The sequence below is a fragment of the Rhea americana genome, unplaced genomic scaffold (genome assembly GCF_003343005.1).
Source record: "Rhea americana isolate MKP2758 unplaced genomic scaffold, rheAme1 scaffold_338, whole genome shotgun sequence".
NCBI classification, from domain to species: Eukaryota; Metazoa; Chordata; class Aves; order Rheiformes; family Rheidae; genus Rhea; species Rhea americana.
In genome coordinates this window covers 285,214-300,808 of record NW_028186466.1, presented here as the reverse complement: position 1 = coordinate 300,808, position 15,595 = coordinate 285,214, and the positions used below count along the sequence as shown (strand labels likewise).

Sequence of the window (15,595 nt, the reverse complement as noted above, 5' to 3'; positions counted from 1 at the left end):
TTCAGCGGAAGTTGGAGAATATGTAATCACTGTGTCTGATGGAAACGGCAAAAGATAATGAATGAACTTGCAGAGTCTCGCAATGACTTATTCTACTGCCTCATGTTGCTGCCAGCTGTAGAGCAGACTGACAGATAAGGTGTCAAAGCTTACCTGCTGCCATGAAGCATGCCACAGACTGCCTTGCCAGGGTTTCAATGTACTATTTGGACAGTATGTGTCTGAAATGCTGAGGGTGCTTGCTTAGCACTCTGATGTGGAATGCATAAGAATGATCTACCTTTGCCAAAGGGGGATAACACTGCGCTAGAAGAAAAAATACAGAAGAGAAAGGCATTAGTCTTACCACTTTGAGATAAGACAGTATTATCTGTCACTTATTTCACTGAAATTCTTACCTGCTGCTAAAAGCAGCAATTTTCTGTAAGATGAGCTAGAAGGGCCAAATTTCAGATATAAGTCTTTAGACTACTTATAGGAAGTCCTTTATCCCTCACTGATCATTAAAATCCACTGTGTCGCAATTGCTGACAATTGTTTACAATTTTTTTAATGACAATTCATTTACACTTGCAAAGGAAAATACTATTTTCCTCACAGAAAACCTGTATTGTAAACTTGCATCTGTACAAACGATCATTTCCATTCAGCTTCATCCAAAGCAATTAGAGTTTAACATCAGCAGTACAATGCAGAAAGCAAAATGTTGGCATATACCTGCACTAAGGTAAATTAGTAGAATCTATAGGGGAATGGAAAGAACAAAAAGTTCTATACAGATTTTTTTTTTTTTTTAAGACCTTTACAAGTACTAAATCTGCTTCTGAGCTGTAGTTCATTAAAAAAAAAAAAAAAAGTCTCCCACAGATTCAAAAATTCTGTGCTTGGGACCCTGATAACTGAGCTTGTCAGTGCAAGAAAATACACGTACCATCTGCAAAGCACAACAAAGTGGAACAGTATCCTATACTAACTCTGCCCAGTTTGCATATTCAGTATTACATTACACCAGATTTTGCTGCCTTATTGTGAGGAGTCTGTACTGGTTATGCCTGCAACATTCTGCTGAGTGACAAATGTCTTGCCTTACAATTTCCTGAGTAAATGTTGCCTGAATACATTTTTGCAGGGTAGCATAGTGATGTGGAAACTTGCTTGTTACTTATAGATAAGTGTTTAAAAAAATGAACAGTATGGTGATTTAAGACAGCTTCATTTCATGATGTGATTGGGCAGAAGAATTTGTTCATCTTGCTTGCCTTCTCCCTTTTATGAAAGGCAGATGACTCACTATAGTTAATATCTTGAAATGAATCATGCTCTTATAATGTGATCTTGAGGCCTTATGCTTCATTGTGATCCCAGCAATACCATTTGCCAATGACTATATTCACAAAATGCAAATCACAGTCATGCTTGACTGACTGTACTTGTCACTGATGTTCTGGTATGTTGAATTTCAGTTGTCAGACATGTTTATAAAGATAGCTGAATACAACGGAGCAAACCTGCTGATTTCACAACAGCTATTTCACTGTAGCATCAGTTATTTATCTAGCCAAATAAATTAAAGGGAATTATGATAAATGTTATTGTTTTCAACAGCAGATTCTTACAGAGACAAATGTTGAAAAATAGAAAAAAGTGGGATGATAGTAACAACCTGCAAAACAGTCAAATGTATTTGTATTTAGGATATCTAAAAGCCTTTTAAGTTTCCAAAACATATTAAATGTAGCTTTTTTATGTCCTGTCTCCTGTAAGGAAGAAACAGAGATAATAACTTAATTGCTGAATGTCTGGATTTACTTACACTGTACTGCCAGTCCTGTGGAGGAAAGACATTTATTTCTTACATTATGGTTCTTTCAGAGCAGTCCTTCATTAAATTTTCATAGAGTTATGGGAAAATATTTGCTCTCAAGTGCCTATGAATAGATTCTGCCTTGTAAGATAGACCTTGTCAGGTTATTTTACTAGTACTGAGTATTTTCCCAGGGTTATAGTTCACACCAACTGTAGATAAAGAAAGGTGAATCTGTTTTTGCACTATTCTGTGTCTTGTAACATTATCTATAAGATATTCAAAGTGACATAAATAGTGCTGTGATCTGATGACCTTTTCACAATCCTCTTTGCACCAACTGAAAGGGTGAAATGAAGCATAAGAAAATGGAAAATAATGCTCATAGTTATTTTTCTTTATCTCTATAGCATTTATTTGTATAGCTTTTTGTTAGAGTACACACACACACACATATGTGTTAGATATATGTATACGCATATATATAGTGTGTATATATATAATATACAGTTTTCTGAAAAGAGATGTCCACAAGTCAAGAGTAAGAAGTGCTATTTCTAATAGGTGTCCATAAATCAAGAGCAACTAAATAAAGGGCTATCTAGAGGAAATAGCAATTATGGGAGGAAGGTCATGAGACTGTAAATATGAGACAACAGTATAACATCTGTTTCTTCATATTAATGAAAAAGGAAAAGTGAGAGATTGAACTGCTGCCCTTCCCTGTTGTCCCCTTAGGACAAAATCACTGTGTCTATGCAGTAAAAAAGCATTCAACTTCATCACTGTAACATATTTCGGAATGAAATAATTTTTATATATTGCTGAGGGTCCTGGTTTACATGATAACTGATACAGATACCAATTGGTTATTTCAGTAGCGGGCTAAATCTGCTAAATTGATCCTGACCAATTAGAAACATCTATTAATTTCCAAACACGCAAATCTATTTCACTAATTCAGATATAATGAATGACTATTTAGCTGTGGGTTTTGTTTCACTATATTCTTTTTACTCACAAATTATAAAAAGACTCATTGTATATTAAGAGAAAAGACGTTTTTAGGGGTGGATATCAGCAGATCTGGGTTCATTTCCAGTGTCTGACAAAAGCTTTCCAGTGCCTTTGGGCAATTCATTTTGTCTCTTTCTGTACTTTGTATTTGTAAAAAGATAGAAATTGTTGTTTCTGTGATGTGCCTATGTTCTTTATTTAGAATTAGGTTTGGGGCTGTTTCTTAATATTTATTTATAAAGGATCTAAAATCCATGATGGAATTCATGAGGCTTGTAATACAAGCATTCACAATATTGCACTGGATTTATATATTAAAATGTTTTATTTTTCTTTAAGCTACCATGTTCCTTGAGCAATGGAAACGTTTGCAAATGAGATTGAGTTACTTCTGGGATCTAACTGGCCTGGAGGAAGAAGAAGTAAGTTTCTTTTCCCTGTGCTAATTCATTGTATAAATTATTCTAAATCTGAAGGTAAGCATTGATAATTAGATTTCTCATGAGCACTCTCCAGTTCAATGCAATTCATAGCTATGTTTTACTAAATAACTATAACTGTTATATTTTGAGTACCATTGTACTCAAGCAATTTGTCATGTATGTAGTATTGGGCATAAATGCTTTATTTTTAATAATTAATGTTGAACAAGATTAGAAGATTAACAGCAGACTATTCTTTAACGTCCACATACTATTGCTAGAGTGCAATAGCAGAATGATGTTACTTACCTTGTCATATAGATGCTGCTTCATTATCTGTAACAGAAATACTCTATGAAGATGACTGTAATATATCTAGAAAACGTAAATAATAAATTGTCTCCAGGTCTGTGGTATCCCTGATGCCATAGTTACAATATCTTGAGCTCCAGGTATTGAGCTGCAGAGCGGTTTCATCAGTGGCTGACAGCTGAGCTTTCTACTTAATTTGGGATTGGACAGCTTTGTCTATTGTTAACAGATAAAGAATAAGGTTGAGAATACTTTTCAAGTGTCTCATAATCAGCCCATAGGGCTTCACACTGTACCTGAGTTGACTGAAAAGCCAGAGGTACTTCTTGTTCTTTGTCCTGTTCTCAGTCATTGCTTCACATGCCATAGTCAATGGTCTAATTTAGCTACTGATTCTCCCTAGATGATTAATTTCTACCTCTGGCTAAAAAGAATGCAGATACTAGCCCTGAGTATCCCACTAACAACAGGTAGACTCTGGAGCTTCCATTACTGATCTGCTAGCAATAGATACCAACATGGCTCTGGAACACGGTCTTATTCAGCATTACGACACTCAAAATGCAGAGTAATTTAGAATTGTGGCAAAAAAAAATTGATGGTGAGCTCAGTACCTATGAAGAGTAATTCAGTAGGTCTATTCTCTTCATTGGCTTAATAAAATGTGGTCAGGTTCCTGGAAGGTGACTTGAATGTTAGGCCTGCTTTGATCTGAGATAATTTGAATCCGTTTTCTCCTCTCCCAGCATGGTTTCTTAAAGAATAGACCGTACACAAGGCTAAAACAGGGCAACTCTCCATCCCTGCTACTCGAGCTCAGCTAAAACAGGATGCTGAAAGCAAAAAAGCCAGAAAGGAAGTACACTGAAGGCATGAACCTCATGCTGTAGCATGTCACTTATCTGTTCATTAGACAAGAACCATTATATAAAATGTAAAAATAACACTGAGAACAGACAGCAGACCCTAGTATTCCTCATCCTCCATCACTATTCCAAAATGAAACTTTTAGCATTATTTCTAGAGGAAGGAAGATGTCCCGCCTCTTCCTTCCCTGAAGAGTTAACTTAAGGGCAGCGTTACCTGTTTTTTTGCACTCCTATCTATTAGTGAGCAACTGAATGATTCTTATGATATATCCCAGTATTCTGAGTTCGTAAGGCGTGATACATACTTAACGCATCATTGCTTACATGGAATGACATAGTTCTTACTTGAGAGAASAGCAGTTTTGTATTACATACACGACTAACTGAGAGATAGGAGAATAGACTTTGTTCTTAGCTCTGTAGTCTATGTGACAAACCCAGCAGATTTTATTGAATTCTAAGTTCATCACTTGCAATATAAATCTCTATGGTTTAACTCAATATTTTAAAAATACTCAAAAGGATCTATATAGATTTGTGAGGTCTTGTGATGAAGAACTCTAAAATGTTAAAGGTTTGTGACAGAAACTGTAGGATCAGTAAGAATCCCATGTTTATGATAAGTGAAAGAGTGCCAGACACATCTCAGCACAAGCTGAAGAGTTAGGAAGGCAGAATCATAAAAATAAAGTTGGAAGGGACCTCGAGAAACCATCCCTTGGGGATGGTAGGATCAACTCTACTTAAGTCATTATGAAAAGATATTCGTCTAATTTGTTCTAAAAGAAATTTATCAATGGAGATTTCACTTCCTTCTTGGGCAGTCTATGCTAATACTTATCTATCAGCTAATAAGCTTCTCCTAATACCTTGCAAATATTCTTTTTTTCTTGTTCTTTTCGTCATAATAAGGAGATTACTCCTGTTCTCTTTTCAGCAAAATTCAACATAATATCATACCCCTCTGTCATTTTCTCCTTTCTAGATGAAATGACCTCTGCACTTTTAATCTTTCCTCCTAAATCATATGTTCTAAATACCTCTAAATATCTACCAGCTCTAACTTGAAAACTAATGGTCGAACTGGATATACAATTACAAGGGACATCTTACTAAAGGAAAAAAAGCTGTGCAGAACATCATCTTTTGTCAGCTCCTGGCACTTCATCAAAAATTCAAAATTAGATCAGARTTTACTCACCTTTTATCCATTAAGTTCATAAAGGTGATGATAAATCTATCCATAAGACAGATACTGGTAGCATGTTTCATCAGTGTGGTAAACACTTCAGTTGGTGAAGCCTTTACAACCACGAAAAATGATATTGGAAAATGAAAATTATTTCTGATCAGGTTAGTCCAGAGGGAAGTGGCAATGCCACACAGAAGATCACTGAGGAGAAGAAGAAACAAAGGGAAAAGGAGAATTCCAGGAGTTTTAACAGCTTTAAGACCAGGCGAGGCTAAGTTAGTTGTTATCAATATTTTTAGAAAGTGAAGTTATGGAACAAAGCAGGTGAGAAAACAGCTATAAAAGCTGAAGAACTGAGAAATGAGGTTTATACTGAAGTAAATGTCTTCACTCTCATATTTGTGGACTCTTAACTATAAAATTTGCAGTAAAGTTACTTTCTTTAAGCACATTGGGACAAATCTTTTGCTTCAAAAGAGTCACATGAGAGATTAATTTAGTCCATTTATTTGTAAATATCTTGGCAACTGCAGTCTGAGAAAGCAAACTCCCTCAGGCTTGGATGCATATTTGCAGCTGGCAGCTGTACAGGCTTAGACGATTTGAATTGTTTGTACATCTTAAATCTGCAGAAATAATAGGTAACATGGGGTACTAGACTGTAAAATTGATAATTGCCTTGAAAAGCAATTGAACAACTGATAGCTAAGGGAGGAGAAKACAGAAAAGCAACATGAACAGACTGGCACTATGAAAAAGAACTATGAAAAGAAAAACCTAGGACATATGATTAAGCACTCAACATGTTGTTCCACAGATGTCTTGTAACACAGTCAAACAGGTTGTACAATTGTTTATTTTTCAGTGTGAGTAATAAAGGATATAGATATCAATAAAGCAAGGGAAATGATGGGAAAACCCACATCCTATTCCTCTGTTTGTGGGAGGGCTGATGAAGAAATATTTAGTGAGTCTCATTAACAATGTGGGGAACAGAAACTATTGACCTCTCATGAATCTTCAGAAACGTGCTTATAATTAAATAGCTAGGACTCGGTATTTTCCTGCCTTGGATTTTCTGGGTAGAAGAGATTCTACGTCATTTTACCAACAGTCCTATATAAAACTAGATTAGAAACACAGTTTTAAAAGTTGAAATCCTATTACCTGGAAAAGTGTTTGGAAGAATAAATAACAAACAGGAAAATCCACGTTAAATGAAAACCTATGAGTAGATATCTCATTATAGTTCAAACAGCAAAGTTGGTTCCATACCACGAGGAACTTAATGTAACTATCTGTTGGAAACATATTTAGTAAGTTATGATTCAAGTTAAAATCCTGTGCTTTGAGTGATGTTAGTTCTTTGTTTGCAAACGTTAATTCCCAAAGTCTCTTTCTTCCCTTTGCTACTTGGTAACTTAAAAATAAGAGGTTAATGAACCTTTAAGGGAAGACTTAAGATACCTCAGGGATTATCACTGAGTTGAGAAAAAGTAATAAGGTAGGTAGATTTAGTAAGTTAGAATTGAATAGAGAATAGCAAGGAGACTTGGTGGCATTAAATATGTTTTTTCCCCTTGTTTTTGGATTATGGTTTAACTTAATCTTCTCTGCTACAGTTCTCATAATTTTTTGTGATCTGATTATTTGATGGCTTCAGTTTATCATTCACCTTGCCAATTATAGAGACAGACTTCTTTTCTGAAGTTCTAACAGTGGCTATTAAAACACAAAGTATAAGGCACTTTTGTTTGCTTAAAARCATGTAGAGGAGAACAACAGACTCTAATAAAATAACTGTTTACTCAAAGCACAGGTCTTTTTGGATAAATGGACAATAATGGTAAAGGAGGAATGTGTAGCTACAACATTTTGTGTCATCTCAAATCTCTCCTTTCATCCTCACTACTTCTCATGTTTCTTGCACCAATGAGATCTGTGTTTTGGGTTATTTTCCCCAGGTGTATTATTTCACATTTTTCCCATGTTTATTCTGATTTTCCTGTTGGACCAGTGGTTCCAAATTTTTTCAATCTCTTTGTATTATTTTACTATCTTTCTCAAGGTTCATGGCTCCTCCCAATAAATTTTTTGTCACCTTCATCAAATTCCTGTTAACACTGATTATTTAACAAGCCTGAGATGGCTCTAGTAGCCCTTATGAGGCTAGCTCTTGTGGACAAGTCCCTTTGACACTAGATTTAATAATGTTTAGGATATTTGAGATGAGATTTTTTATTAGACTAGATGGAGAAGGAATGTTGAAAAAGTATGTTATTCTTCAGGTCTTGAGGGAAACTGTACCAGCTGTTGTTCCATTAAAAAAAATATATGAGAAGGCACACTTTAGACATGTTTTAATTTGTGAACTAGAAGAAACAAGAAAGTTGATAACTCCTTTACTTGCCAAGAAGTCAGTAAATATATATAGTTAGAATTTTTTCATTCCAAGACTGTTGATACACAGAAATGTTATGATATCCTAGGGCTCCTAAGTAGTTCTTTTTCCTCTTTTATTCCTCTTTTGCCAAATGTATCAACATGCTCCCATTTGCTTTCTCTTATTCCTTTTCTATCATAAAGATCTCCTATGTCTTTTCCAGGACTGATTTTCTAAAATCCTCAAAATTGTTTGTTTCCTTCTAGGTAGTCCTGATTCCTCAGGATATTGCAATAGACCACTTAAAGGCTGGTTCACTGGGAGTGGCATGAATTCTTTTTCACTGCCGTCTCCTAATGTTCCCATGTGTAAGAGCAGAAATTCATGGGGGTGCAAGTTGCTTAGGATGGAGAAGACCTTTAGAGAAGGAGCTGGAATTGGCTTTTACAGCTTGCACAGAACAACCCTCTACTGTGGCAGTTGTTGACCAGGGCAAAGTCATGATACAGAGGGTGGGAAACAGTAACTAGACAAAAGGGGTGACAGGGAGGAAATTTTTACTTTCCAATAGTTCTCTGTCTTGGCCTACTGCATCCTCTATCTTTATCCAGCCCTGTTATTTCCCTCAGGAACAGGACACAGGAGATCCAGGTTGGTAAGCAGGGTTTGTCAGTGATGTGCTTCTTGCAGAATGGGCTAGTGTTGAAGGTAGGTTGGTGTGTGGAGGAAGGATATGAGATCCTTTCATGCAGGGGATCTTGTACTGCAAGGCAATGCAAGTTCTGATGGAGATGGGTCTGAGGGGGCAGAAATGGACCTTCTAATCTCTCAGAGCCTCACAAGGGCTCTCTGCCCTGTGCAGGTTCCCTGAGGACACAGTACAAGAATGATTCGAGCTCCTCCTCATGCAAAGATCCCTGAAAACCATTGGTCTTTCTCACCTTTCTTAACCTTTCTGTCCTCTTCTGCTGCACCTACCAAGTAGAACATCACTGATTCTTCTAAGATGTCATCTTCCTGCTTCTATCCTATTCTGCTATTTCTGTTGCAAAATTAAACTTTTTTAGGCAGTATAGAAATGTATAGCCCTTTTTTTGTGTAGGTTTGATTGTATGAGAAACTTCTGATCTGTAGCTTGTCTATGAAGAATTCTGTATACACCAAATTCTGCATATCTTTAACTGTATGCCTGTCACAGCATTTTCATATGTGAATGCATTAAGGTAGGTGTCTTGAGCTGAGATATTTTCAAAGGTGTCCAAGAGTTAGACATCCAAATTCTGTTTGATCTTACATAGAAGCTGGGTTACCAGCCTTCTTAGACCAGAAAAAAAAAAATGCATCAGGGATGTAAATTCAAGCACCTAGAAAATGTGGCCTAGTTTCTAGGTGAAAATCAAGTGCTTTCCTTTGACTTCAGTGAGATGTGCTCTTTTCTACAATTCATGAGATTTGTCCTGACGTGGCTAGCTATGGATTTATTTACTTAAAATAAGCCAATTAAGAACCTACTTTTTAATTATCTGTATGTTATTCTCTGAAATTCTCTGAAGTTGCTCAGGATGAAGCTGCATAAGATGGCTCAGTGGTTCATTGTTACCAGTAGGAAGAGATCCCATCTTTACTTTTATTACCAGTTCTGGAATCTAAACCATGACCTGAAGTACTGACTAAAGATGTAAAAAAGTAATTCCAGCAATAAAAATGGATAGTGTTTTTGATCAAGGAGGCCAATTAATTGGATACATTTTCAAAGGAGTCTAATGGGGGCTAGAACCAAGGGAAGAAAAAGAGAATAATTTTGTAGAATAGGCAGGGTTAGGGAAAAATATGTGGATTAGGAAGACCTCTCTGTTGTAGCAACTGTGAACCACTAAATCAGTTCATCAGTATCATGCAACTTCACACATATGTTGAAATTACAGAGCAGTTTGAGCCAATCTGACTCCACACTACCATAGTATTGCCTCAGTCAGGTGTTCTTGTTCCTCCTCTTAAGCTCATGCTGGTCATCATACAGCTGAGTGGTGAACAGTTCAGACAACTGATCCAGCTGAAAACTAGCTTGGGAAGTAAAAATGGTTGGTTTTCAGCTTGGTCATCTTCTTGAAATGTCTTACCATACCACTGCATGTGCACTGGTGTTACTGCAAAGAAATGAATAGAAAGGTGCGACTAGCATAAGATGAAAATGAATCTGAGGATATGGGAGCCCACACTTAGAATCACAGAATCATAGAATGGGTAAGGTTGGAAGGGACCTCTGGAGATCATCTAGTCCAACTCTCTTGCTCAAGCAGGGTCTCCTAAAACGTGTTGCCCAGGGACCTATATAAAATTTTCAGCTTATTTGTTTCAGTAACAATTCATCTAGTAGAATAAATATTTTTTAAACTAAGTTTTCAGTATCATAGTTTGAGGGATGTCTGACTTCACCCTTAAAAGTAGCTGGTGTAGGACTATTTTTTAGGGTTCAATTTGAACTAATGGCCAAAAATAAATGACACTATTCTGCTAAATTCTGCTAAGTTGCCTACAGAATGTGATACATTGACGCTGCAATGGCAGCATTTGGTTGTTAGATTCTTATCTTGAGAGCACTTAAATTTTGAAGCCACATTTCAAAATTTAATCTTGCAAGTGATCCCTCAAAGCACTACTCACTACTGCTGTTGTTCAATGGGAGCACAAAAACAGGTGTTGACCTACTTGTGTACAGGTATGGCAAATACATTTCCATAATATGTCTAATGGGTTCTTTGGTTTGTTTTGAGTACTTCAGTTTTGTGTTTGCTTTAGAATATCTTTGATAGTTGAGTTCCTGTCTGCTTGCACAGTGGCTTTTGTCTTTTGACACACTTAAACTTAATCATGTTGGATGACTTACTCAAAATTTATTTTTAATTTTTTGTGAGTCAAATTTGATTGGACTAGTGATCTGGAGTAAAAAAGACTGTGATCCTCTCCCAGTGATGCATGCTTAGATATCAAATTACTTTTTCTTGCATGAGCATTCCCTTGCTTGGATATTCTTGAGGGTGTTCTTGTGTAAATGACAATCTCTTCTTTAGACTTYGCCTCCCCTCCCCAGTATCACAATTCATTATGTGAAATAGAGGTATTTAAGGCTTATCCTTGATTTGTAGGATATCCTTGATCCACCTCTTTCGTCTGGGCTCACCATCCTATTCATTCCAAGTTTCCTGCTTTAGGGTAGCAGCTGAGTCCTTTTAGTTCACAGAATCACAGAATGGTTGAGGTTGGAAGGGATCTCTGGAGATCATCTAGTCCAGCCTCCCTGCTCAAGCAGGATCACATAGAGTATGTTAGACAAGATCACGTCCAAGTGGCTTTTGAATGTTTCCAAAGAAGGAGACTCCACAACCTCTCTGGGCAACCTGTTCCAGTGCTCTGTCACACTCTCACAAGAAAGAAGTTTTTCCTCATATTCAAGTGGAATTTGTTGTGTTTCAGTTTGTGCACCTTGCCTCTTGTCCTATCACTTGGCACCACTGGAAAGAGTCTGGCCCCAGGCTCTGAGATGAGATATGCTCCCTTAAGGTATTTATACACATTGATAAGATTTCCTCTCAGTCTTCTCTTCTGCAGGCTAAACAGACCCCGCTCTTGCAGCCTTTCCTCATAAGAGGAATGCTCCAGCCCTCTGGTCATCTCTATAGCCCTGGACTCTCTGCGGTAGTTCCATGTTTCTCCTGTACTGAGGAGCCCAGAGCTGGACATAGTACTCGAGATGTGGCCCCAAAAGGGCTGAGTAGAGTGGCAGGATCACCTCCCTCGACCTGCTGGCAACACTTCCTAATGCACCCCAGGATAYCATTGGCCTTCTTGGCCACAAGGGCACATTGCTGGCTCATGGTCAACTTGTTGTCCTCCAGGACTCCCACGTTCTTTTCTTCAGAGCTGCTCTCCAGAAGGTCAGCCCCCAGCCTGTGCTGGTGCATAGGGTTACTCCTACCTAGATGCAGGACTCTGCACTTGCCCTTGTTGAACCTCAGGAGGTTCCTTTCTGCCCAACTCTGTAGTCTGTCCAGGTCTCTCTGAATGGCAGTACAGCCCTCAGCTGTGTCAGCCACTCTTCCCAGCTTGATATCATCAGCCARCTTGCTGAGGAGGCACTCTGTCCCTTCATCCAGGTCATTGATGAAGAAGTCAAAAATCACCGGACCCAGTACTGAGCCCTGGGGGATGCCACTAGCCACAGGCCTCCGACTAGACTCTGYACCACAGATGACAACCCTCTGAGCTCTGCCATTCAACTGGTTCTCAATCCACCTCACTGTCCATTCATTCCCATTTTGTGAAAACCTTCATTATAGAYGTTCTCTGCTGTGCTGCTCTACTTGCATTCGGCATGGTAGAGTGAGGCTGTTCAGTGAATTCTCAGTGTTTCTTCGACTTTCCTTAGGATGTAAAAAGAAACTGTAGTTTGGCTTATTTTTTTGGTGATAACATCTCTGTTCTCTTAATCTGGGATAGTTTCTGAAGTTCTTTTTTCTCTCAGCAACCAGATGTGCGTGTTGTGCATGCTTTGTAAAATTCTATAATCACTTTTTTCCTAACCAAAGAGACTTTAAGGAGACATCATTTCTCTTTTTATTTTCTCATCTAACTGTATCATTACTTATGCACCATTATTTCAGAATGTATTTTGCTGTATGTTTGAGGCCTGGAGCCTGTTCTTGGGCAAAATTCTCATTAATATCAATATAAGTTTTGTCTGAGTAAAAATTCCAGGATTTGGCTTTTTGTTTTCAGGATGGGAATTATCATTTTCTACTCTGAGCACTCTTTTGGCCTCAAAATACCTTGGCTCACATGGTTCTCAATAAGTGTCTGGCAGCTGTACTGGCATGCTTCCAGCATTGTAACATATTTATCCCTACATGGACATTTGGCCTTCTTCAAGTCATCACAACTATTTCTAGCTTATTGTCTTAACTGTTGAACTCTCCTCATTTTCAGACAAAGAACTTGATTCTGAATTACAGTGTTTGTACAGCAGAGAGTGGGATTGTTCCTTTGTATCTATGTATATATGATCAGAATCAGAATCAAGTATCTCTAAATCTGTATTTAAAGAATTGTTTCATGCAATATACTCAAAAAAAAAAAAAAAAAAAAAAAAAAAAAAAAAAGAAAAAAAAAAAAAAAGACATACACATTCCAGGAGACACTGTGGACTATTCAATTAAGCATAAGACGCCCTGACAAATTCTATAAAGACAGATGAACTAATTTATTAACCTAGATGTAGGTATGTGAAATGTTGATAAAAGGACACTAAAATATCTTACTAGCAAACTTAAATATAACTTGACCAAATTTGAACAGAATGGGCACACAAAACAACAGTGACAATAACAAAAATGTCAGTTTAATTTACAGTACCATGTTTTGCTTGGCTTTTGATTTTCTCACTCTATTTCCTTTCAAGCCAAATTTCAAAGTTGCTCTGGCCTTTTGCAGCTGCCTCTGATGCTCCAGAATTCTTTGCTCAGCAGAAAATGAGGAAAATAAATAAATAAAAAGAAAGCCATCTCATTTTTGCAGGTGCTTCTTATTGTGTGGTTAAATCTCCTCAGTTTCAGTAGCTTTATCTATTTCATTTTCCTACTTTAGTCATATCATCTCTTCACACACAGCCTCCTTGCTTGATGCCTTTGACTTATCTCCCTTTAAGTCTAAGGATGTTTCTTCCAGGTAAGCTTTGAAGCTTAAGGAAGGAAGTGTGATACAAATTAACATGAACCAACAGGCTAGCAAAAACTTAGGAAACATCAAGATACATGCATCGTTAACACGTTTAAACATTTAATTCTGTATATTTTTCTTTCCCTTCTCCATCCTGCTGGCTACTATTTTTACTGTTAAGCAACTTTAATAATGGCACCGATTACCTGTGCTTCATCATTGCTGTGAGATCCATATATACCACTAGCACTTTTTAAGTCATAACAACAACAACCCTCATTCCAAAAAGTGCTTTAGTGACTCCTGAACTTTATAACTCGTTGTGAAGATGACTTTAATGTGAGGCTTAGGTAATGCAAAGACACTCTCTGGTGCATAGTTTCACTTCCAGTTTTCAAATATAGATCTATTGATCATAGAAACATCAATAGTTTTTCTTGCTGTCTTCTAAAATATGTTTTATTGATACAAATAGTACATGAGATTAGACCTGTAAAGCAAGCTGTCATGCAAGCAGTTTCTTTGAATTTACTTACTACAGTGTCATAATGCTAACATCTCTGAGTCATCTGTACTTGGACTTTAGAGAAAAGAGTTCCTTCAAGTCTTCTGCCATATTAGCACTGTATACCCTGGGAGCAGTGGAATGTAAGTATCTTCTGTTAGACTACCATCAGGGTAGACGAAACCATGACTTATTTATAGAGTTCAAAACGATGTGGAAATGTTAATTTAAGTTAATCTAGTTGTTTAAATGACAGTGTACTCCCGTATCTGTTCAACTAATGTCAGACATATGAAGTACTTGGAAAGATGAGCAATATATGGCAAGTCTCACTGTATAATAGAGAATGCTCAAGATGGTGTCTGGTGCAGTGAAGATGTTGCAGATAGTTAACAGAAAATACACTGTATGTATGTCCCCAAGAAGGCTGCTGAAGCTCCATGCAGTCTTGTGAAACCCTGTTCTGTTGCCCATGAGGAGTAATAAATAAAAAAAAGTACTTTTTATTCGCTTCATTACTGTCAAATGCATGGAAAAGTGTTGACACTTTTAATGGATTTTGTTACCAGTGATATTGCACCTCTGAAATGTGTGTGATTAGGGCATTCTAATGCTCAGAAGGGAATAGAGAAATGTAAATTTTTAGTCATGATACATGGAATTTCTGAAAAGCTCTGAGCAAACAAGCATTTTTCCATGGCATCTCTGATTTCATTCTGTATATCTGGCCTATCTGACCATAGAAGCCAAAAGTTTGCTTTTAACATTTAGCTACAATGAGATGGTTTTTGCAGCTAGTTTGTGTGTCATGAGACAAAGAGCAGGTAGGGACTATTCAGATGTGGTTATCTGCAAAGCAGTGATGATACTGCTTTATGTACTGCCTACAGAGAATTAGTCTTTTTGTCAGGGTTAGCAACCTGTGACGCATAGTACAGAAGACTACTCAAAGGTCCATGCTGAAATGCACATTGTAGAAACAGGCCTTTTGAGGGAATCCAATCTGAATTCCAGGTACCAAATGAATTCAGAATTTGTTAGGAATCAGGAGATTGATGACATTTGTCTTCTTTATGAGGTACTCTCTTTAAAATCCTAATAAATTTGTGCTACCATGTTTAGCTTGGGCTCTAATTTGGAAAACAAAAATACAATTTGGAAGGCAACCTTTGACAGGTTATCAACACCTTCAGTATGCAGCCTTCTAGAGAATTCTTTTCATGGTGTTCTTTGTTCCTTTTTACTATGCAATAAATGCAAAAAGGATGGTAGAAAAGTTTACTGAATTTTTCATTTAAGTAAATGTTTGATTGTTCTGCAGGTGCCTTTACCTTTATTTCAGACCACTGTGTTTTTCTTTTTTTTTTCTTTTTTTTTTT

At 37.1% G+C, this 15,595-nt stretch overlaps 1 protein-coding gene across 1 annotated transcript in view; it reads left to right on the top strand.

Annotated features, from left to right (window-relative positions):
* Positions 1–15,595, top strand: part of ANO2 (anoctamin 2) — a 181,839-nt gene that overhangs the window by 71,762 nt on the left and 94,482 nt on the right. The window contains 1 exon segment of the mRNA XM_085311278.1: positions 3,161–3,243. Within this exon segment, the coding sequence (XP_085167404.1) occupies positions 3,161–3,243 (83 nt within the window).